Consider the following 23,992-nt stretch of genomic DNA (forward strand, 5'->3'; position numbering starts at 1 on the left):
GGTGCACTGCTGCCACCTACATGGCACCAGTTGGTCACTACATCATAGTACAAGGCTGATATTCATGAGAGAACTTTGCCACAGGGTCTCCTAACAACCACTGTTAAAGAAACACAATTGACATATTTTTACGTCATTGGCAGTGAGCATTTGGATTTGAAATTATGTATATTAACGTTAATGGCAGTGAGTGTGTTAAGCTACTTTTTACTTGTACTTGAGTATTTTATGTATGACTTACTTGTACTTAAGTACAATTTCTACCAAGTAACAGTACTTTTACTTGAGTAGGATATATCAGTACTCTTCCATTTGTTTTTTTATAATTTCCAGAATACTATTACTCTAATTATTCATGCCAAAAATATAACAAAAATTATTATTATTATTATTATTATTATTATTATTATTATTATTATTATTATTATTATTAGTAGTAGTATTTATTTATTTTTTTCTTCTGTTTTATACATTCAAGTTGACATTTCTGCAAGTAAAACAGTTTGGTGAATTAGATTAAATTTCCTTCACCATATGATTAAAGTTAATTAAAGAAATTAATCAAATGCTCGGGTCTTTACAGTCAACAAAGGTAAATCACTTGTTGCTAGGTAATAGAAGCAGCTTAAACACATTGACAAGCCTTGCCCACCCTATACACTACATATTGCAATCAAACACAAACATTAAAGTCAGAAAAAAATGTTAGCTGTCGCTGACAATCTAAAATGTGAAGGAACAGCTCTAATACACTTACATATGAATGCACTTGTCTTTAGTGGTATTCTTTAACGATAGCCATTAAGATAATGAATTACAATGGTTTTCATTGTAGGCTAATTATTAAGTGTTACCCACTACTTCAGAAATCATACTTAATTCATTAATTTCACAATGTAATCAATGGAAATTCATTGAGATAAACAATGAAAAATGTGTAAGTGATCAGAATGAAAATCTTCCTAGATTTTTTGACAAATTTCTATTAAATTAAGGTAAATATGTCATAATTTGAGGAAATGTTAAGGATTTTGTAAGATTTTTGAGTTGTTTCAACTGTTTAACATGAAAAATGACTGCAATCGTGTGATATAAGCACCAGGAAAACTGTGAGCCCCTGCAAATATTGTTGAGTTTCATTCACACAATGATTCATGTTTTATTTTACTTTATCCTGCGGGCAGAATTGGATGCTCCAAAGGACCGGATTTGGCTCCCGGGCTATGAGTTTGACACATGTGCCACAAGAGATGAGCAAGCAAATTAGAAACCATTATTGGCACGGAAGTATTGACAGGGTTTTGATACCAAACATACACAATAACAGGGTGTCAACTTGTGGGTCATTGGACCCATTCTCAGTGGGATGCAAGCTTTTGTCTCGCCTTAAAATTGTCCAAATCCCAAATGTACCTTTTTTAATCATACTTACTTATTGATATTATTAGAATTAAAAAGGAGATAATTACAAAATTACCCAATTTAAAGGTAAGCGTCTGATGACAGATGTTTTAATTTTGTTGTTGTTTTAGTAACTAACACGTGCTGGGCACCAGGGTTGGGGTCAATTATAATTGTAATCGCACAATTGATAATTAATTACAATTATGATGTAATTACAGTTGTATTTGTATTTGGAAAAATGTTGCTGTTATAATCATAATTGAAGTGGAGCCGTTGAGGGCGGGACATCGACACGTTTCTCAGAAACTCCGAATAGCAGCTTCAAGAGATGGGTCAAAACCAACTGGCTATCGAGGGTTTTCACTGATGTCATGTTCTGGGCTGTAAACCGGTTGCGTAGCCATTTTGGCAGCACTCGGATGTTTACACTACATGTTGGTGACACTTGGAGGTTAACACTGCGATGGATAAACCACAGAAAAGCTCCTCAAAATGCATTATAGATGCAAAGGCATACAGGGAAGAACTTGGTATGCAGGAAAGGGTACGATAATTGGAAAAGTTACGCTTTATTGGTGGAGCAGATCCATATAAGTCGGCTCCTTCGTCTTGGATCAATGACGACCCGCAGAGTCTTCCGTCTATTATGTACCCTGATATCGTCAACGACCCGGTTCTCTCGCCAAGCCCATACACAACGGAAGACCTTAAATCTTATAAAAGTTGAGAGGCCTATAACCAGATGGTGTGTGGATGGGTGAGGGCGATGCAGTATCAAGTCATTAACGACAGATGTGTTGTGAAGGCCAATGTAAGTAATGCAATAACGTCTTAAATCAACCTAACCTTAACTGTATGATATCATGAATAACCAAGGTGTAATGTTAGCCAAGAGTTTTTCATTTCACAGACCTCCAGTTTGACTAGCATTAGTCCACAGTCTACATTTCTATATACACTGTACACTATAAACTATCAAAGTTTAAATAAACTTACCTGACAAGAAATGGGCAAAAAAAATTTGGATGTTTTTCAGATTTTTGTCTCGTAGGATCTGGTTTAGCTTCGCTCGCCACAAGCGTCTCCTTTCCACTGAAAACGTTTTACTTTGTTCTCCCTGATTTGTTATAACTTTTGGCAGTCTATACAACTCCAAATGTTTTTCATGGTCTGACCATTTGGTACAGCCAAAAACACGGCAATAGTTCACCATTTCCTCTCAAAATTCGGGATTTGTTTGTGTGCGTGGGCTTCGTTCACCTGCTGAAGCTGAATATCGCCAATATTGCAACTTCCGGGTTGATGACGTGCCGTGAAAACCCTCTATAATAAGAGATGCTTACAGAAAGGTTAAGTTTTATGGGGTTCTTTATTGGCAGTGGCTATCCGTATGGTTGTCGTATCAATATAGCAACATTCTATCTGTACGTAGACCCTAAAAATTGTTGCGATATTGGGTTATAACCTAAACCTACCCGAAAACCAAACCCTAAACCTAAGACGCTACTTACGTGTACTTCGGTAACCGGACCAATAGCACCAGGGGTTGTCCATACGGCACCTGTACAAATAGACACTTTTTTGTTTATTTTAGGCTCAGTAATTGTGATCAATTGTAATTGAACTTTAGTAATTGAGAACGTACTGTAATTATAATTACCTTTCAGGTGAAAAATTATCATTGTAATTGACTTTTAATTGAACATGGATACTTAAAGATGTAATTGTAACTGAAAGAAATGTAATTAATTAATTGTTACACTAGAACTCTGTGGTGCATGTATTGTTCGTGTGCGCGCAGCAGCCTCCGTGTGAGTGCTGCAAGTGACACTGTGTTGTTGTTGCAGCTGCGGAGGTTTGTGCACATTGAGAGAGAGAAGTGCTGCAGTAATGTGCTTTTAACAGAGCATGTTATATTACTGTGATATTGCTGCCTGGCTGTTAGCTTGTTAGCTCCTCTGAGGGAGGGACTTTGGAAAGTTTGGAGGCAGGGAAAGAGAGCAGTGGGAAGGGAGGGAGAGAGACATCTGAAAGTTGCGGACTGCACCTTTAACTATACATTTTCAACAGACAATTGACTGTTGAGAGACACAGGCCTCTTAAAGCAAGTAATCAAATTCCATTAACACTTCAGAAATATCAACCAGTGGATTTAAAAAACCCACTTAGCTTAATGAAAATGATCATTTGACGCTGTGGATATGTGAACTCTGGTCATTGAGCTGAGAATCTGAAATCATGATATGGTCATAATAGGAACGTTATGGTGCTGACATGCTGTTTGAACATCACTTAAGCAAATGTCTGCGCTCACTCTAATTACTATTGGTCTTATGAAAACTCGTTCAAGAGTCATTGAAATGTACAAGTGGTCTCGCAAACTTTGCTAAAGATTGTTGAACAGCCAAAGGCAAACGCTCGCAATTATCTAAAATGGATGGCAAGCCTGATGACGAGCTACATTATTTAAAGTCTACACATTTCATCATTTAGAATCAAATACTGAGAATCAGAAGATACAAAATGAAATGGTGTCATAAATTTTAAAAGTGCCTCGGGCTGACACCTGGATGATTTTTGCAGATAAGCAGAATATTCCACAAAGCATATATCATTGTTTGCCAAAGGCAGTTCTAGTTGAAAGGTTCACAAATGAAGATGAAGTTGGACTTAACCAGGTGAAAACTTTCAAATTTTTCTTTCAATTACAGTCGCACCTTAAGCTTTTTCACAAAGCAATACAACAATAACAAAAGATATTATGATAAAAGAGAAACTTCAATTAAAACACCCAAAACCAGTGAGTCCCGACAATGCAACTGTACAAATATAGAGCGAAGCTACTTTTTAACATAAAAAAAAAAACAACAAACGAAAAATCCCAATCTTTATTATGTCGCCATTCCATTACGCAATTAATCTACATCAGGATTTTGTTACCAGCGGCTTGAATTGTCAGTGCCTGCTTCAATGAACCAAAAAACCCAGTATGTGCTTCGAAAGACCATTTACGGAGCAGAAATTGGAAGATCCTAACAGGTAACAAATGTGTGGTAGGTAATTTATCAAGATTTTGCAAAAAACTGCTCTTTTTTTTAGATTAAAACTACAGAGAGCCTATAAAGTGAGTAAAAGGGAACATATTTAATTGTGTATCTTGTTTGCAGCTTCTATGAAACAAAATAAAATCGATGAGGACATTCTAATTATTGCCTGGGGAAAGCGATAAATAGATTCTCTAACATCATTTGTTACCTTCAGCTTTTTCGTACTAAATGACCTATGCACAGCTGCAATAACAGGGACTTATGCATGTCCACTTTTTTTCCTGCCTAATTAGAGCTGAGTGGTCAGGGGAGAGAGGGTGAAATTCATTGGAAAAATGAATAAATAAATAGCAGAGGTGAAAGTAATGAATTACAAGTGCTCACATTACTGTAATTGAGTTGCTTCTATGTGTACTTGTACTTTTTCGAGTAGATTTCTAAATCAGTAATCTTACTTGTATTTAAGTACGTTTTAAAAGAAGCAAAGTATGTATATATATATATATATATATATATATATATATATATATTTTTTTTTTTTTTTTACATTTCTATACACAACCGTTACTGAGTAAATTATAATTTCTTTGTTTTAAAATGATCAACAGACATTGTGAAATTACAACTACAATCAAATGCATCATAGCCGACCAATCAGATTAAACGGTATGTACCGCACCAAATCAGCATTGAATGGAGGTTATTTTCTCCGTTTTAATCTAGTTATACTTAAAGCCTGAGAACTTTTTCATTGTATTTGGCAATTGAAAATCATTCTTGTAGGAGTTCTTTTTATCATTTTTCTTCCGCAACTCCTTTGTTGTGGAACTCCTCCTAGGCTATCAATGCAGCACTAATGACACAATGACATAGAGGCAATAAAAAAAGATCTGGAGCCAAAATGTCAAGGCCAAGGTCAAGGTCGCGTTCAGTGTCAAAAAAACAAAAGGTTTCATATCTCTACGATTATTGATCGTACAAGTTCAATGCTTACATTTATGAAAAGCTCATCTCAAGTGGAGTATTTTATTTAATTGGACCAAAGCTGTACGACCTACCAGTAAAAATATCGGTAGGGGTCAAAGTTCATGGCGTCACAAAAAAGAAAAAAAAAATACTAATAATCATACGTTTTGACAAACCTTTCATTTTATACAGATGCCTTTGTGGAAAATAAATTAAGTTCCAATTGTGTAAGATTTGGTTTGTTTGTACATGAGATGTTTACTGTATGCAAGAAACCGTGGCAAGATATATTACCATAAATAAACGTGGTAGGTGAAAGTAACAAGTAACTTTTAGTTTGAGTACTATTTAATTGAGCTACTTTTTGCTTGTTCTTGAATATTTTTTTTATGACTTACTTGTACTTGAGTACAAGTAACAATACTTCTACTTGAGTAGATATATGAGTACTCATTATTTAATTTTGCTAGTAATCCACATACATTTTTAAATTTGGATTATTTCTTGAATGAGATTAGTCAATAACTTGCATGTCTTGCTATGAAACTAGCAAGAGTTGCTTATTTGCTTTGTGTCATCAACAACTTGTTTTTAAACACTTTATGATGTGACTTCCTATAATCGAGATGATGTAAAAATATATGTTCTAATGTAGTTGTAACATACATTCTGTTGAAATGAACATTTTTGTCCAGAAGCAACAATGCATGGGCTTCAATTACAGGTAAGATCATAATCTTATTGTTTTACCCTTTGAAAATCAAACCAATCCAATGTTGAATGTGCTACTCTGTTTTTGTTGTTATCATTGTAATAGATAGCAAACTTGCTAAGCTATTTCATTTCATGTTCTGTTTTGTTGTGTGCAAATGTTATTTACCACAGTTGCATCATTGAAAAGCTGAATCGCCTGTTTTGTTTTGTTTTGTTTTTTTGCATTTTTTTCAGAATAAAGTCAGCATAAGATCGGTCAGTCATTGCTATATATTTGTGGATCAGTTTTCAAAAAAAGTCTAAAATTCTATTAGTATTTTATAGACAGAAATCTCATTTACTACATTCTCAGCGGTGATATGTATGATCAAAAACACATATGTGACTGGCCATGAGAAAACCAGAAACATGTGGGCTATTGGATATTTTAAGCTTTCCAATGGTGTCATACACATAGAAATCAAATATTAAAAGACGTTATGGCTGTTTGAATGTTGTGGTGATGTGATACATGATGCAAAATGTTGTTACGACTTAGAATAAGCTTGTAGTGTACACATTGTTAAAGCCTATATAGTAGATATGGCAATTAAATGTTTGTGTTAGATGAATGCACTTTCCTTTGTAATTGTAATGACTAAACGTAGTAAATGTGTTTTTTTTTCAACCTGTAATTATTATTTATAATATTGTTATCTATATTTTATTTATTTTCTAAACCCATGACTTTTGCTAACAATGAGTAATGTAATAAATTACCTTCTTGTCAGTAATGGGTTTAAAATGACTGTTACAAATGGATTTGTTACTGTGTGAATGGAGCAGAGGGAGAGCAGGCTCAGGTTGTGGCAGCAGTAACTACTCTCAGGCTGTGAGGACCTTCCAACGCGGTCCCACTAGCCTTTCATCTTTCAGCAGTAGCAACAGTTACCTTGGCTTGAAGTATTTTTTGTTTATATACTTAACTTTTGCTGCTGTGGTGCACAGCTCCTCGCCTTGTTAGATGGGCTCACCAATTTCAATCAAATCATGAAGTGTGATTACTTTCTAAAGAAGCGTCATAAGCCGACCTCGCAGTAAAAAAAAAAAAAATCGAACTCACAATCACGTGTGTTACAAGTAATGAATCTTTATTGCTTTACAAGGCAAGAATTATTAATGTAATTGACATTTTTATTATTGCCCTAATCAATGTTGGCCTTTTGCTTGAAAATAAGTATATACCATCCATTTAAGGCCCCCATATTTAACTAAGCTCTCTCTCTCGGCACACACGCTCTTTACAACCATAGAGACAATACAGACCCTCCAGGAATTTGCAATGTTGCGATCACAACTATTCAGCCAATCCCCTAATTCTGCGCGACCCTGCAATTCTGTCAAAACACCACATATTTCCAATTTTTAACCAAGAGTGTATCAGGTATTGCGACAAATTCCGTGACCCAACAAATTGGGATTCCCATCCATTAGGCTGCACAACGTGGCTGAAGTCCGTCCGCCTTGTGTAAGCCACCATCAACTTCCGAAGACGGCGGCCACTATCAGCCGCTAACTTAGTCTGGTTACAGACTGTGTCACAACAACCAACTTGACTCTGTCAAGTAAAATGGCGGCAAACGTGTCTCACAAACGCAAGTGTTGATGATTTCCTGCTGCTCTAGAAGGAAAATAACCTGATTAAACCTCTACTATGAGATAATCATTGATAGCGCTTCATTACAGGTACCGTCTAAAACGGCAGCAGTGGCCAATATCATTGGTGCTTGCGCCCCTTGGTAGTATCTCCATGCACAAATGTACAACATGCTGAACGTATGAGACTCTTCTGCAGCAAAAGTTTTTGTAGCAAAAGTCACAAGTGCATTGATGATAGTCTCACAGGAAAATAACAATTTATTTGTTTTAGGATTTTTTTTTGTTTTTGTTTCAAAAACGTAAACTGATTCTCTGAATATTCTCTGTTGGCCACACTTTTGGTTGTACGACAGGACCAATGTGTGATTCATGAAACATTCGTATTTGAACAATGATCGGGTGTTGATAAATGCGGTGGCTGAATTTGATCATCATTAACTTGTCACGCGCTCATGTTTCGGAGCCCCAGCCTACTGACGTCAAACAAGAAAAGACACTTTTCCAAGATGAAAATCGGCATCCTTATCTCTGACGTGGAGCATAGCAAAACTGGAATTAAAAGAGCGCATTTAAACACTGTGGAAGAGGATAAGCTACTGAGCAGGTGATGTCTGCCCCCCTGTGTGCGCTGCAAATAACTTCACAACAGAGATCCTATGGAGACACACAAGTATATGACGTTTATGTTGGCCTCAGTCTGCACGGTTTAAGCAATGAATATCACATTAAAAATCATTAATAATCAGAAATAAAGCCTAAAAAATTACTAAATGTTATCCATTATCTGTGTTTATTATGCCTTCAGCCAATGTCACCTAGAATTCATCACATTACCGATTACTGCACCGTTTAGGGAACAATTTACATTTAAAAGACCTTCTGATTTGACACTCAAATTTTCATACATGAGTTCTGACCTGACATGAGATCTGATCATAGCTTATATTCATGTCAGAATTGATAAATACCAAAGCTTGGGTGAATATGGTCAAACGCACGTCATACGCTCCTATCTGAAAGTATAAAAACAGTTGTAGCTATTACAAAGGATGCTTGAAAATCGTAAAAATTATGATTTTACTATCTAATTACAAATTGTACTTCCTACTGATGTTCCAATGAGTGGAAAATATGATACAAACCACATTCTGTGGGTTTACTTTTCACAGGTAAAGTGTACGTAAGGGATATTATTGAGTGAGCAGTGAAATAAAACTCAAAAAGGATGGATAGAACCCCTCCCCCTCCTGTCTCCATTCTACCCATAAATATAACCAGCTCACTTCACGTTACCACACGTAGGCTATTATACTACACAGCTGCTCAATAGTGAAATAACTCATTTGAGACATCATTTTGTTCAGGGTGTGATGGGACTTTAAGGGCTGGACAACCACAGGAACTCAATGTGCTGCAGCCTGCGGCACAGTCTGCCTCCTCAAGTAGTATGTGATGGATGCTGTAACATCCTGCAGACGGATGTTCACAATTAGAAAGTTTAGTCATAATGAAATCCCAATTCTGTTAGCAATGATACATATTAAATAAGTAAGTCAATTGTTTTTATATAGCACCTTTCACAAATAGAAATCACAAAGTGCTTTACAGTACAACACACAGTGCTTCATAAATCAGAATCAGAATCAGAATCAACTTTATTGGCCAGGGATGTATGAATACACACGAGGAATTTATTTTGGTGACCTGTGCTCTCTCAGGTAGTGTAACATTAAATAATAACAATCAACTAGAATAAAGAAAAATAAATAAATAAAGAAAAGTAAATAAAAAAAAAAGAAGTATAAACATAAATATAAGAGTAGTTAGACTAATATGTGCAAACTAAATAAAATAACAAGATAATAATAATAATAATAATAATAATAATAATAATAATAATAATAATAATAATAATAATAATAATAATAATAATAATAATAATGAAATAAAATAAAAATACAAAACAGAATAAACAGTAATTTACAAAAGATACGATACAAGACAGTCCAGCAATGATAATAAATTATAACAATGATGTAACTATAATAATAAAACTATTTAATCAGTTTTATTTTGTCGACTAAAATGTTTTTCATAGTCTTCGTCAACTCGTTAAGTGGCAATAACTATTTATTTTTTGGAATAGACATGTTGATGAAAACTTTATATTTCTGTTGACTAATAAAAAAAACAAACTATATATTTCATCACATGGGACAAAATCCAATCAGAACCCAAATTATATAAATACTATAGCTGTCAAAGTTAACGCTATATTATTATCTTATCAATGCCGATGATAAATTTAACGAAAAAAAAAAAAAAAAGCAAGACTTATACAAAACGTCTTATATTTAAAACTATAAAATCCCTCCCCCCAACAGTTGAGGATGGTGTTGTTAATTCTATGACAACTGAAACAATTGAAATCACTGCAGCTTTAATGATTCAATACTCAGATCTTACCTCAGATGATAGTTCAAAGTATTCTGAAACAGAATATTTTCCTACATCACAGGAGGAAGTTGATGAAATGCAAAATGACAGCTAATGAAGCTACTGAACCCACTCTGAGGTCGCGGCAGAATGTATATCATAATTTAAAATAATAGAATAAATGAATTCTACATCAGTCACCTGCAATCCTAATGAATTCCTCTTTGATGATTGGGCTTTGATATCGATCCGATTGGGAATGAATGAGCAAGCCATGTCTAACAGCGTTATTCATGTGGGAGGAGACCTGCCAGCGAGCAGGCTATGTTTACTAAATCTGTTACCATGGTGACTGACTCAGAGTTTCAGATACCTCTCTCAATGGTAAGGATTATATTGAGTGGTCACAAAAAAAAAAAAAAGTTAGAGACCTCTCTAAAGCTCAAAGGAGATAATTTTATTAGCGAGCATAGGGTTTTTCTCAATCCCAAGAATCACAATTTTTTTGTGTTGTCACTGTTTTCTTGTGTTTTGTATTTGTATAAAAGTCGTTTTCGATTGGTCATGTCTTGTGTCATGCAAAAGTGAGTCATCTCTTCATCCAGTGTGGTTGTGTGGCTTTATCAAATACCCACACTTGCCCCCTTGCGCCCCTCGGTTGCATACTCCCACTGAAGGCTACGAGTGTGCAGGGTGTCCCAATCTTACAGAGTGTGCTTTAGCTCCACCCACTATGCACCCTTTATGCACACCTGTGCGAAACGTGCATGGAAGCAGACTTTTCTGAGGGGAATTACCCATGAGTCCTTTTGTTGTGGGACTTTCCAATTTAAAAGAAAAAAAAAATGATGCCATTTTCAAGTGTAAGGTATCAGTTATTTAATTTCTGTCATATGTATTGTATTATATTGAAATACATTTTGCATAACAAGGACTTTGGTACATGTAGTTATATTCTGTACATTTCCCCAAATTCCCTGTAATAGTGATACATGTCTGATTCAGTTTCTAATCTTTGACAGGTACAGACAACATTACATTCAACTTTATTCAGTTGAGGGCAGAAAGTGATGACATCCTACCTCAGGTGGATGATGTAACCACAAACTGTCCCACGTCTGCCCTTTCAGCACTTGTTCTCTTACACACTTTACATCCGAAGTGCACTTAAACCACGAGCGCCCTTTGTGGAAGTCCGTGGGGCGTAGTGTGGGTATTGGGACGCAGCCTAAGTGCTGTGTTGTGTGAGTGGATCTTTGTTTGTACCCAGGTGGTGCTGATTATTGCAGATTGGTCCTCTACACTTCTAAATACAGCAGCCTGGAACCTTGGAACTGTTTTTTTTTTAGCTTGTAGTAAATTGAGTGAGATTAGCTTTGTTTAGTTTCATTTGTGTGTTTATGGATTAATTTTATGTTTGAGTGCTAGACCGCCACCTTAGTTTTAATCAATAATTTTTGAACACATTTGCCTTAGTTACAGTCTTGCAGCACTGTTTCATTTGGATTAGCCTGAAAGTTTGTACCAAAACAGGACGAATAAATCAGAATGATTTCGGATGCGTGTGGGCATATTTTGTTTGATTCTGAACGCATTCAAACGGATGTGAACTGATTCCATCCGACAGGACAAACTTAGTGCCCTTTTCTTAGTGCCAAATATGTTTCTTTTATCTGTAAAGTTCTCTGTTACAGCAGTATAAGAGTGAAAGAGCTTACATTTGTGCTCCAGGTGGAGTCAAAAAGCAGGCACGTTCAGGTGGATTATATTCCTTGCGATGTGGCCTGCTGGCTACACACAGCAGTGTGCTCTGATGTGTGCTTTTGCTGAGTTTGTGTGTACAGGTGCTGGTCATATAATTAGAATATCATGAATAAAGTTGATTTATTTCAGTAATTCCATTCAAAAAGTGAAACTTGTATATCATATTCATTCATTATACACAGACTGATATATTTCAAATGTTTATTTATTATAACTGATAACTAATGGAAATCCCAAATTCAGTATTTCAGAAAACTAGAATATTACTAAGATCGACACAAAAAAAAAGATTTCTAGTTGGCCAACTGAAAAGTATGAACATGAAAAGTATGAGCATGCACAGCACTCAATTCTTAGTTGGGGCTCCTTTTGCCTGAATTACTGCAGCAACGCGGCGTTGCATGGAGTCAATCAGTCTGTGGCACTGCTCGGGTGTTATGAGAGCCCAGGTTGCTCTGATAGAGGCCTTCAGTTCTTCTGCATTGTTGGGTCTGGCGTCTCACATCTTCCTCTACACAATACCCCATAGACTTCCCATGGGGTTAAGGTCAGGCGAGTTTGCTGGCCAATCAAGAACAGGGATACCATGTTCCTTAAACCAGGTACTGGTAGGTTTGGCACTGTGTGCAGGTGCCAAGTCCTGTTGGAAAATGAAATCTGCATCTCCATAAAGTTGGTTATCAGCAGGAAGCATGAAGTGCTCTAAAACTTCCTGGTTGATGGCTGTGTTGACCTTGGACCTCAGGAAACACAGTGGGCCAACACCAGCACATGACATGGCGCCCCAAACCATCACTGATTGTGGAAACTTTACACTCGACCTCAAGCAACGTAGATTCTGTGCCTCTCCTCTCTTCCTACAGACTCTGGGTCCTTGATTTCCAAAGGACATGCAAAATTTACTCATCAGAGAACATCACTTTGGACCACTCAGCAGCAGTCCAGTCCTTTTTATCTTTAGCCCAGGCGAGACGCTTCTGACGCTGTCTCTTGTGCAAGAGAGTTCAAGGAATGCGACAACTGAAACCCATGTCTTGCATACGTCTGTGTGTGGTGGTTCTTGAAGCACTGACTCCAGCTGTCCAGCACTCTTTGTGAATCTCCCCCACATTTTTGGATGGGTTTTGTTCCACAATCCCTATTGCTTGTACACTTTCTTCTACCACATCTTTTCCTTCCCTTCGCCTCTCTATTAATGTGCTTGGACACAGAGCTCTGTGAACAGCCAACCTCTTTAGCCATGACCTTTTGTGTCTTGCCCTCCTTGTGCAAGGTGTCAATGGTCGTCTTTTGGACAACTGTCAGGTCAGCAGTCTTCTCCATGATTGTGTAGCCTACAGAACTAGACTGAGAGACCATTTAAAGGCCTTTGCAGGTGTTTTGAATTAATTAGCTGTGTTCAATTTTGAACCTCTTCACAATATTCAAATTTTCTGAGATACTCATTTTTGGAGTTTTCATTAGTTGTTAGTTATAATCATCAACATTAAAATAAATAAACACTTGAAATATATCAGTCTGTGTGAAATGAATGTATACATTATACAATTTCACAGTTTCACTTTTCGAATGGAATTACTAGAATAAATCTACGTTTTCATGATATTCTAATTAAATGACCAGCACCTGTGTGTGTGTGTGTGTGTGTGTGTGTGTGTGTGTGTGTGTGTGTGTGTGTGTGTGTGTGTGTGTGTGTGTGGATGACCCACGACTTTAAAGAGTAACTAAACACCTGCTTTCTCCAGACCTGCTACTAGGAGGGACATTTAAAAAAAATGCCTTGATTATGGGCAGGGCTCCTGGAGCAGTTAGGAGCAGTTAGGACACGCCCAGTTTAGATTATAAAATTAAAAACCTAAAATAAATGCCCCCTAGCCCAGAGTTGGCCGAGCCAGAGTTTGGGGAAATACCATATCCATAAAAACAAATGGCCAAAGCTAAACCAAATATTGCACTTTTTAGAAAAGAACTGCTACGTTATGCTGCCACAATTAAAGTCATTACGAATAACAAATCTACCAAAGCATAGGCTGTTATAGATTAATTTGTGGAAATAATCTTTTAAGTCTTTTTATTTGGTTATTACCTTGTTGTACACTGTACCCCCTGAATGCCTATAAGTATGTATTGATTTATGTCTGTATGTTTGTCGAGACTCGAGCCAATGAAACAGAACAGAAAAAAACGTCATATCCCCTGCACAAAGCAGTATCAAAACAAACATGGAGGCCGACACGGATAAGACCTTCGCAGCTGCGCTCTGCTCTGTTTTAAAAGACATTGGATACATTGTTGAAACCACAACAACGAGAGGCTTTAAAACCGTAAGTCTGTACCACTGGCTCCGTTTAGGGAAAAATAACTACGTTTGTCGCGCTATTATCGTCAAATCCGCTCATTGTTTGATTGGTTACTCGAGCAGAACTCAAACGCCGTGAGCGCTTCCAGACTAATCGCATGTATGAATAATACAAGGAGATTAGGATGGATTCCAGGCTACCCTCCACCCCCCTCCCCTCCCTTCCCCACTTGAACGTCGCTGCGTCACGTAAAGTAACAAGTAACGAGTCTGTCCAAATCACAGTAATGATAAACGTGTTACTGATTTTGACAAAGCAATTAGTTACTCGTTACCGCAAAAGTAGCATAGTTACTGTAACGTGTTACTTAATAAGGCCGGTGTTGGGACTAACGCGTTTCTTAATAACGCGTTAATCCCAGCACTCGTCTTGAGTCAGTGGCACATAGTATGCTTACTGTGGGGCAGTGGGTTAAAATTTGCGCTTGGGAGGGTAAGGTTGGGGATTTGAATCCAAGCTCAATCATATTTTTTATGACGTCTTTGTTTGACTGGCGACTACATTACATTGAAAATCAATGAGATGTGATCTTTGCTCAGTTGATAATGGCTTTTTATCGCGCTTGTGAACGTAAAGCAGGGGTGTCCAATCCCGGTGAGAGCCACTATCCAGCATGTTTTAGATGTTTCCCTCTTCTAACACACTTGATTGCAATGACCCTAGCTACGGTCCTGCCCACAGGTGCTAGTTTTTATAAAAGGGGGCGGGGCTAACAGTGCTTGTTTGTGACACAAGATAGTCCCAAAACATCACATGATCTTGTTCTCAGCTAATAGCAAAAATCCATTGTAATAGCCGGGTTTCAACCCATACAGGGCAGTCACTCTGATATTTTACAACAAAATATGCCCGAAATACTTTGACTAAAATGTTGAGAGTTGGACCAGGATCAATCAACAGCACTACTAAAATACCCAAATACATTTGTATTCAGCAGAAAAAAAAGGTTTTGGGGTTTAGTTACTCCTTAAAGAAAGAAGTGGAATGCAATGTAGCATATCAATTAGCTCACAGAGGTGTTAACTTCTGAGTCAGAATATAAACATAATTAATAATCTAAGTTTTGCGGACTCTGTGAAGTCACTGTTGTATAAAACATGTAAATGTTAGCCTGGAACATGGAAATATTGCAATGTTAAGCTGGAGACTTCATTAATGAAAAGTTCTTCAAAAAAGTGAATATTAAAGTCGATATTGAAGCATGATGTGAAGCTGTTGTAGTCTCTGAAGTGAATGATTTTTGGTTCCTTCATATTTTCTTTTCGCCTTGATACTACATCAAGGAAGCTCACAAGGTCTGATAATCTATTTTTCATGAATGTTCAATTTTGCTCTTATGGTTAAGTTTATTAAATGTTTACAGTCAACATTAGAGGTCGCAGCACCCTTTGTTTTGTTGTGCATTCCTTAGATTTCTCTGCCTGCCTGAGTGTGAAAAAACAAGTGGCATAAATCTATGCATTGCAGTGGCTTTCAGCAGTTCATGAATCGGAACTATGTTCATAAAATCTCTGCATGTGTGTATGTTATGCTCTTCCAGCAGAGGGTGAAGCCCAATATTGTGGGAAGGGTTGTATTTTCTGTTTTAAGAATGCTTAGCATAAAATAGCTAAGCCTCTTCAGGGCAGTGGCAAATAAAGCACCTATGGAGATGTGTTGAGGACCAAGGCTCCACTGCCCAAGGAGAATAAGTGCTACAACATACCTCATATTTCTTATTGCCGAGTACTGAAAAAAACCCATTGTAGGTTTATTTTGTTGGATGATTTAATTAGTGGGGGAGTATTGTTTGGGATGCTAGTGGTATTTCTAAGATAGCTTGTAAAGCAAGAACGCCAAACAAATCTATCCACCGCTAAACAATTTTGCGTTACATTGACTTTTCAATCTAAACCCAAACAATAATCTATTTTCTCACAATAGTGCAAAGCAATTAAAAACAATTCAAGTTATGTTTAAGGTTATTTTAGTAGCCCCTAATAGCATAACACAATTTGACATAGTTCTTTTTTTCTTTTTTCAGTTGTCTAAATTAAGTTAACATATCGAAACCTTATCTGTAGCCAAAGTTGCATCTATTAAATACTGACTTCTCGGGGGTGAATACGTAATTATTTTCTTTAAATATCTTTTTGTTAATTTGATATTACTTTGTAGAACCCTGTTTCTGTTTTGACATTAAACAGTTTTTTTTTCCAATAAATTTTTGTGTGAAAAAAAAAAAAAAAACATTCTTTTATTTATTTTTTTTCAAACCTTGATTTATTTATTAAAGCAATAAAAGGGTAAATCATTCAAGGGGGTGAATACGTATGATAAGCACTGTACTTAGTATTAAGCTATTTATTTTTTGTAATTTGCTCTATATAAATAAAGTTGAATTGAATTGAATTAAAGTTTCTATGGTGGCATTACTGCTGCATACTACAGTCCGAGACATGCTCACAAACATTTTATTTAGCACTTTGGTGTCTAAAAAGCTTGTTTTTTGGCTTTTACTACAAAAAACTGTAATGTAGAAATATCATATATGGTAAATGTGATCGTTTGACTTTTTTTAAATGGTACTTTATGAATGGAATTTATTTTATTTACCTTAACCTTAATACTAACCCTTAGCGTAACCCATAATAAATCCATCAAACTGACTTACTGTGTCACAGGCCCAACCGCTAATTTTAAACAAATATTGATGGCCCTCTAGGTTTTCTTTATTTTCATTTACTGTATATTAGTAGGTGGGAATTCTAACAGAGATTATGTCCTTGTACTTGAGCATTAAATGGTAAGTCCCCTAACTTAACATTAGTGAGGGAGCGTAAACATCAATCCTAAAGCCTAAACCTAACCAACAAACACTGGCCACGGTTACATGATGTTTTTTTAATTTGGAATTTGTTATTCCGAATTAAATTATTAGGAAGTAAAGTGTTCTGCCTCGTGTTTACATGGATATAGTAAATCCGAATTGAGGTTTACAAGGAAAACCGGTTTATTCGGCTTTATTCATCTCCGCTTTCGGGATGAATAAAGCCGGGTTGGGAATAAAGCCGGGTTGGGAAGGCTTCTGATTGGACAGGGGGCGAACGTGACGTATCGCGTCTATCGGGAAAGAACCCACAACAAACCTTTGCTTTTCGGCTACAACACAGAAAACCACATTTTGACTGCAGTTTTGAAGCAGGAGCTTCGACAATAACACACGGTTTTGCTTTCATCCACAGAGCAGAAAGAGAGAGATGAGCAAGAGAAGGCAGATAGAAGTCCATACTTTTGTACATGCAACAGCTGTTCTACCTCCACTATAAATTATAATGATTCGCGCATCATTAGTGAAGCTCTACTGCTTCATGCTCCATGAAGCCGTTCTGTTTGCAGAGGTCTATGTGTGTAATAAGTCCTTGTGAATATCTGCATGTTTATTCTTCTGTCCGTCCACTCTTTTCATTATATCCGTGTCTTTTAAAGCTCTTATTAAATGAATAATCTCAGCTTTAGCCCAGGGTGTCGTCACCAGCGCATCATCGCAGCAAGTCATGCATGCGCAGAACGACCGCAACTAACTTAAAGTGGAATTGTTTACAAGAAAGATGAATAATTAAATTCGGAATTAAAATCAGAATGAACCCGCCACCGAGATCGGATTTAAGTTTAATTCTGAATTAAATTTGCATTAGGAATTAAGTGTTTACAAGGTCAGTTTAAAGAGGATTTAACATTTATTCTGAATTAAAAAGGAATTAAAGCTCGCATGTAAAGGTGGCCAATGATCCTTAAAACTAAATATAAGTTGTAAATTCTAACTCCAACCTAACAGGAACTATAAAACCTAAGTAGAATTGAAATAATTTCTAAGCAGCACAAAAAAAAATTTTAAAATTGTGCTGGCATGCACAAACAATTGTGTAGTTCACAATCCCTTGTTAAATTGTGTTTTTTCACTATTATATATATTATATGTTTTATATATTGCAAAGGTGTTTTTGTATTATGTTCATCGAGTATTTGTACATTACTTGATACCTACAAGCTTTACTGTGTAGGAAATCCATTATCAAATGATTAAATGGACTAAACTACTAAATGACTGCAGAGAAACACAACTTACTAGCTTGAGAATCCATCTAGCTTACCAGTTTTCGGCTCCACTGAGAAGTATGGCTGTCCATGGATCACGCTGTAAACCACCCTGGCACTGTTCCCATATGTTGGGTCATCTGCATCTGTGGCTGCCACTTGCACTACCATGGTTCCTGTTCAAAAGAAGGATCCCGTATTAGTTTCCAAGCCAACATTCCCCAGCCCAGTCAAACACAGTGGGCAGCCATCATATCAAGCAGGCGTGTGACCAATGCTGTGTGAAAGGAGGGAGAGTGAAGAAAACAGGGAGAACATTTGCTCTCATGCTGATGTATTTAGTCTGTGAGTCTTCTTTGTTTTGGGTATTTGTTTTTTTTTTTTTTCACGATACGCCCGAAATTATTCCAAAGATAATTTAAAACAAAAGCAAAAGCTCAGACGAGTGCTGTGTACTTCTGTATCATAGCAACATAGTGTTGCAACATAGGTCTGTTTACTGTTAATTCTCTCGAGGCAAAATGTTATTAATATCTCCCAATATGTTTGGAATGAGATGTTATTGTTGTAATTAAATTCTCTGTCTTATTCTCATTAATAAACTTCTGAGTAAAAACTCATTTAAAAGGTAACAAACTAATAAAACTTTCTTGTGCTTGTTTCTTTTTTTTTTTTTTTTTCCAGGCTTAACTTTTTTATTTGTTGATATGCAGAGCAAGTTCTCTTTTCTGTTTACTGATTAGGGGTCCACAAACACTTGTAGAAGAAATACTGGTGCATGAGAAAAATAAAAAAAAAAAAATAAAAATTTGGAACCATAAGATTCAAATAACATCCGAAGGCGAGAGGCAAAATTGTAGCCTGTAGCACTAGCACTCACACTCACAGTGTGTTTACTTATGATACTCAAACCCCAGTATTTGTGCACGCTAATGCACTCACTCTGGGTATATCAGAAGTTTAACTTTAACCTGGACAGCACTTTTTCACATTGAGTGTATATGTATTTAGGGAAAAAAAGAAAGTCAAAACATTGTTATCTACCCTAAAAGAGACAGACCTGTGCAGGAATTCAATTGAGATAATAAAAGAAGCCTGCAGCCGTATGAAATAACCTTTCACTTTTAAATCAAAATTGGCCTTGAGTACTCACTATAAGCAGGTTTTTAGTACAAGAAACTGCCAGTTTTATACATAAATAAGACTTTCCAACTTCATTAAATAAATATGATAGGAACTGTTGCTCACTTACGAGTGCATCAAACTATATATATATATATATATACAGAAAATACTCCAGAAGCACACAAAACTACTACAAAAATGTACAAAACAACAACAGAAATATACAAAAAACTCAAAATAACACAAAAAGACAACAAACATACACGAAACGACTCAATAAAATGACAGAAAAGGACAACAAGAGCAAGCAAAAAGACAAGAAAAATACCACAAAAAAACTGACTAACCCTAACCTACAGTACTACAAACGCACAATGACAATACAAACACACAATACGCAAAAGAACAACAAAAATGCATATACATACACAGAATGACAGAACAATACACAAAGTTACACTACAAACTTTTTTTTTTTTTTTTTTTTTCCTGTATTAAGGCTCAAATCGGTCATTATTCTGAATGCTGAATGTACATAACGTGGCCCTTCGATCAAACAAACACATTTTTGTGGGCCCTGCTATGACAAAAGTTGCCCACCTCTGAAATAGGGGATTGAATATTACTAAAACTAATCAAAACACTTGGATTTAGGAAATGAATAAATAAATAGTGGTTGAAGGTGCCTTTGACCATTAAATCATATGGGACTGACTTTTAGAACACATTCAAGTGACATTAAGTGAGGCTGAGGTCTAATCTATCCATCACCTATGATCCAATCATTTGTTGACTTCACAGACAGCTCATCAACTGTTCACCCCCTGAGTCATCCTAGATCATACACTCCCAAAGAAGTTTGGAAGATGTTTATATAGACTTTGGAAATATATATATATATATATATATATATATATATATATATATATATATATATATATATATATAGGTAATTGATTACAATTATGGTGTAATAATAACTGGAATTGTAATTGAAAAAAAGAATAAGTTGCTGTTGTAATTGTAATTGAATTGTAATTGAGTTCAGATAAATGACGTAGTTGTAATTGGCATGGAAATTCTATAAAAACTGTCATTTACAAAGTAATCAAATGCAAACCTGTGGAATAATGTTACAGTTCTATGGCTTACACATATGTAGTTAACAATTAATAAAATGTTCATGTACATACCTTTAAGTTAAATGTTCTCCTGCACTACTTATCGATGCTCTACTGCACTATTTTCCTTTTATTATTATTATTATTTCCTTTTATCCTTCTTTTTATCTATTTTTTTATTTTTATTTTTTTTATTTTTTTTATTTATTTTTTTTTTTTATATTATTATTATTATTATTATTATCTTGTTATTTTATCGAGTTTGCACATTCTAGTCTAACTACTGTTTATATTTATACTTATGTTTATACTTATTATCATCTTTTCTAGTTGATTGTTTATTATTGAATGTTTTCACTATTGGAGAGAGCACAGTTGACCGAGTCAAATTCCTCGTGTGTGCAACATACACTTGGCGAATAAAGATGATTCTGATTCTGATTCTGAAGTTCCAGTGAGGTTAATTTTACCATTAAAAATAAATAAATAAATTAAGGGGTATACTAATACATGCATAAAGATAACCAAGAGATGAAGAAAAAATAATTAGATGATACGATAATATTTTTTAGGGTATTTCATAAGAGATGCTAACAGAAAGCTAACACAAGAGAAAGGTTGCGTTTTACTGGCTTATTTATTAAATGCTACTGCTAATTTATGGTAATGCTAATGCTAGTAAATTGAAATGCTAGCTAATGCTAATGTTAGCTAATGCAACAACTAATGCTACTGCTAATGCTAAGCTAATGCAATACGACACGGGCCAGCACCTGCATTCTCACTTGCATTTTCTTGAGGAACTGCAAATATTGTAGTTGGAATTGAATGGAATTGTAATTGACTTTCAAGACAAAATCATAATTTTAATTGCAATTGGAAAAAATGCGGGTTACCGAAATCATATCATAACTGAGTTGTAATTGAACATGACAATTGAAGACGTAATTGTAATTAAAACATGTAATTGACCTCAACCCTGGTTGCTACACCAGAATTGCTTTTTGAAGGCAAAACAACTGAGTTGGTTTGGATTCCTTAAAAAGCATTTAAATACTGTTGAGTTTAAGTTCTTACTTGCTTTAGAGGATTCCCTTTCCAGGTTCAAGTTTATCTTCTTTGTATTTTTCATACAGCCTGACACGAGCTTAGGAATTGTGTATTCTCGACATGTTTTCAGAATAAAATTGTAGAAGACAAATTTTAAGGCACTCTTCTGAAAAACTGGCTGAATATGAATAAAGACAATTCTGATAAGCCATTTATAGCGAGCAGGTATTTAAAAGCCTAAGGTGAGGTTTGTAGCTGGTAACAGCGTTAAGAGAGATGTGTTTGATCTGCGACAGGTCTCCAGATCTAAAACAAATAAAGCAAACAACTCGACTAAAAAAAAAGGAAACACTAACAAGCTCTTCACAAAGAGTGCAATAAAACATCTACAAAGCCTGCACAGATTGCCTTGACATATTTTCCGCACTTTGGCATTATCAACACTCAAAGTTCAAGCTTAAAAGCAAAGACCTTAAGGCCAGCGCACCTTAGTGTAGCTGGGTTATACTCTTCAAGCACTTATGATTTGCAATGAATTATACTATCTCACAGAAACTGGTGATGCCGAATTGGACAGATTCCCTCCATTTCAAAATAAAAGAACTAGTGATAAGTCCAAGAACAAAATGTTCACTGTTTATTTTCTTGACAATGTTTTTTTTGACCAACGAAATGATATAAAAAGCAGTCAAAATTTTCTTAAAATGCCTAATGCAGTTTTTGCCAGCCTTATGTGTCGTTCAAAATAAGCCCAATTGGTTAAAAAGCCACCCAACCTGTAAACACTGAACCTGCCACACTTGCTCTACAAGTCATAACTCAAAACCTTATAACTCGACCGAATAAAAGTATGGTTTTCTGTGACTTCTCAACATTAATGCTAGCATTCAAGCTGCTAAGATAATAAGGTAGTTGTTTCCTTATTTGATGGTTGTTAAAATGAAATCAGAATCACTAATAAATGCCATCTAATGTAATCGGTAACAAAATTGCACACATTTTGTGGCTACAATTAACTTGTTTAATGCTAAATTCATTGGGTTACAGATACAGGCAGACACAGTCGTCTTTGTTTCCAACCCAGATTAGGTTACAGCTTTTTTTTTTTTTTAACAACTGAATAATACATGACAGGTGGTGGGAATTAGCTCCATGGCCTTTGTACTACAAACCCTACATCAATCTTTTTTTTTTGTCCATTTTTTTGTTGTTGTTGTGGTCTGTAATGAAGATTAAAACAATCAGTAATGTAATAGAAAAACCAGCACACGGCAAGTCTAATTTCATGCATTAGCATTATATAATGGGCACATCTGTGTACTATAATAACATTGCTTGCTAACATAACACCATTGACTGGCTGTAAGCTAATGAAACCATCTAACTAATACTGTTAACGAAGGATTAGGAATAAGACTGTTTTCAATGTCATATTGGATAGTTTTATGAAAAATGCCACATTGTACAGTTGAGATCTGCAAATATTTGAAATTATATTTCCATGTCTATTTACCAAATCCCCTCGGTGACCGTTAAATCCCAAATTTCCTTCAAGGCTACAAAACACAAAGTTGTTTTCAAACTCAACCATGAACTCCGTTGACAACTGACAACTGTTGTTTCTGCGTGAAATACAGTATGTTCTGCTCCCATACCTCGTCTAAGACGTCAGACATGACTCCCTCTGCACTTCTCTTTAAATGTACCAAGTGAACGCGACTGATGTGACATCAAGTGACAGCCGTGGCTTGAAAGGTAAAAGAGAAAAGCCTTTGAAGATGTTACAGAGAAAACATAATCAGCGACAATCAGTGTCAATCAATTCCAGTGGCTTATTCAATATGGTATAAATGAGCCTTGAGGCTCCGACTGAGCTGAAATAATGAGGACAGATATATTTTCGGGCTAAGTAATCCTCAAGCAGAGAATTGATATCTATTTGATAATAGAGAGGAAAAGCCATTTTGTAAATGGTAAAAATACCAAAAACAACCTTTATGATTCTTTATGATTTAATGGTTAGACTGTGCGTCAGTGTTGGTCTTAAAACTGACGCCTACAGCATCGTTCTTGGAAGCAGTGAAATTATCAACAGCAGACATTGTTATAATAACCTTGAAAATTTTTTTTTTTTTTTTTTTTTTAAAAAAGGCCTTTGTGCACGGCTGTGTCTTTTCAAGTCTTGCACATGAATAGCCAGACGGAGTTAGAATATTTCACTTTAATGGCTGACTACACAATCCAAACAAATTGCGAGCCTATATTGTTGCTCTTGACAAAGCAATATTTT

The 23,992-nt window shown here is 35.8% G+C and overlaps 1 protein-coding gene across 1 annotated transcript in view; it reads right to left on the reverse strand.

Moving 5' to 3' along the window:
• LOC114454050 (cadherin-7-like) overlaps nt 1-23,992 on the reverse strand; it is a 192,430-nt gene that overhangs the window by 69,872 nt on the left and 98,566 nt on the right. Inside the window, exon 4 of the mRNA XM_028434147.1 lies at nt 18,463-18,582. Coding sequence (XP_028289948.1) covers nt 18,463-18,582 — 120 coding nt within the window. The remainder of the gene's footprint in view (nt 1-18,462; nt 18,583-23,992) is intronic.

This window comes from Gouania willdenowi, chromosome 20 (genome assembly GCF_900634775.1).
Source record: "Gouania willdenowi chromosome 20, fGouWil2.1, whole genome shotgun sequence".
NCBI classification, from domain to species: domain Eukaryota; kingdom Metazoa; phylum Chordata; class Actinopteri; order Blenniiformes; family Gobiesocidae; genus Gouania; species Gouania willdenowi.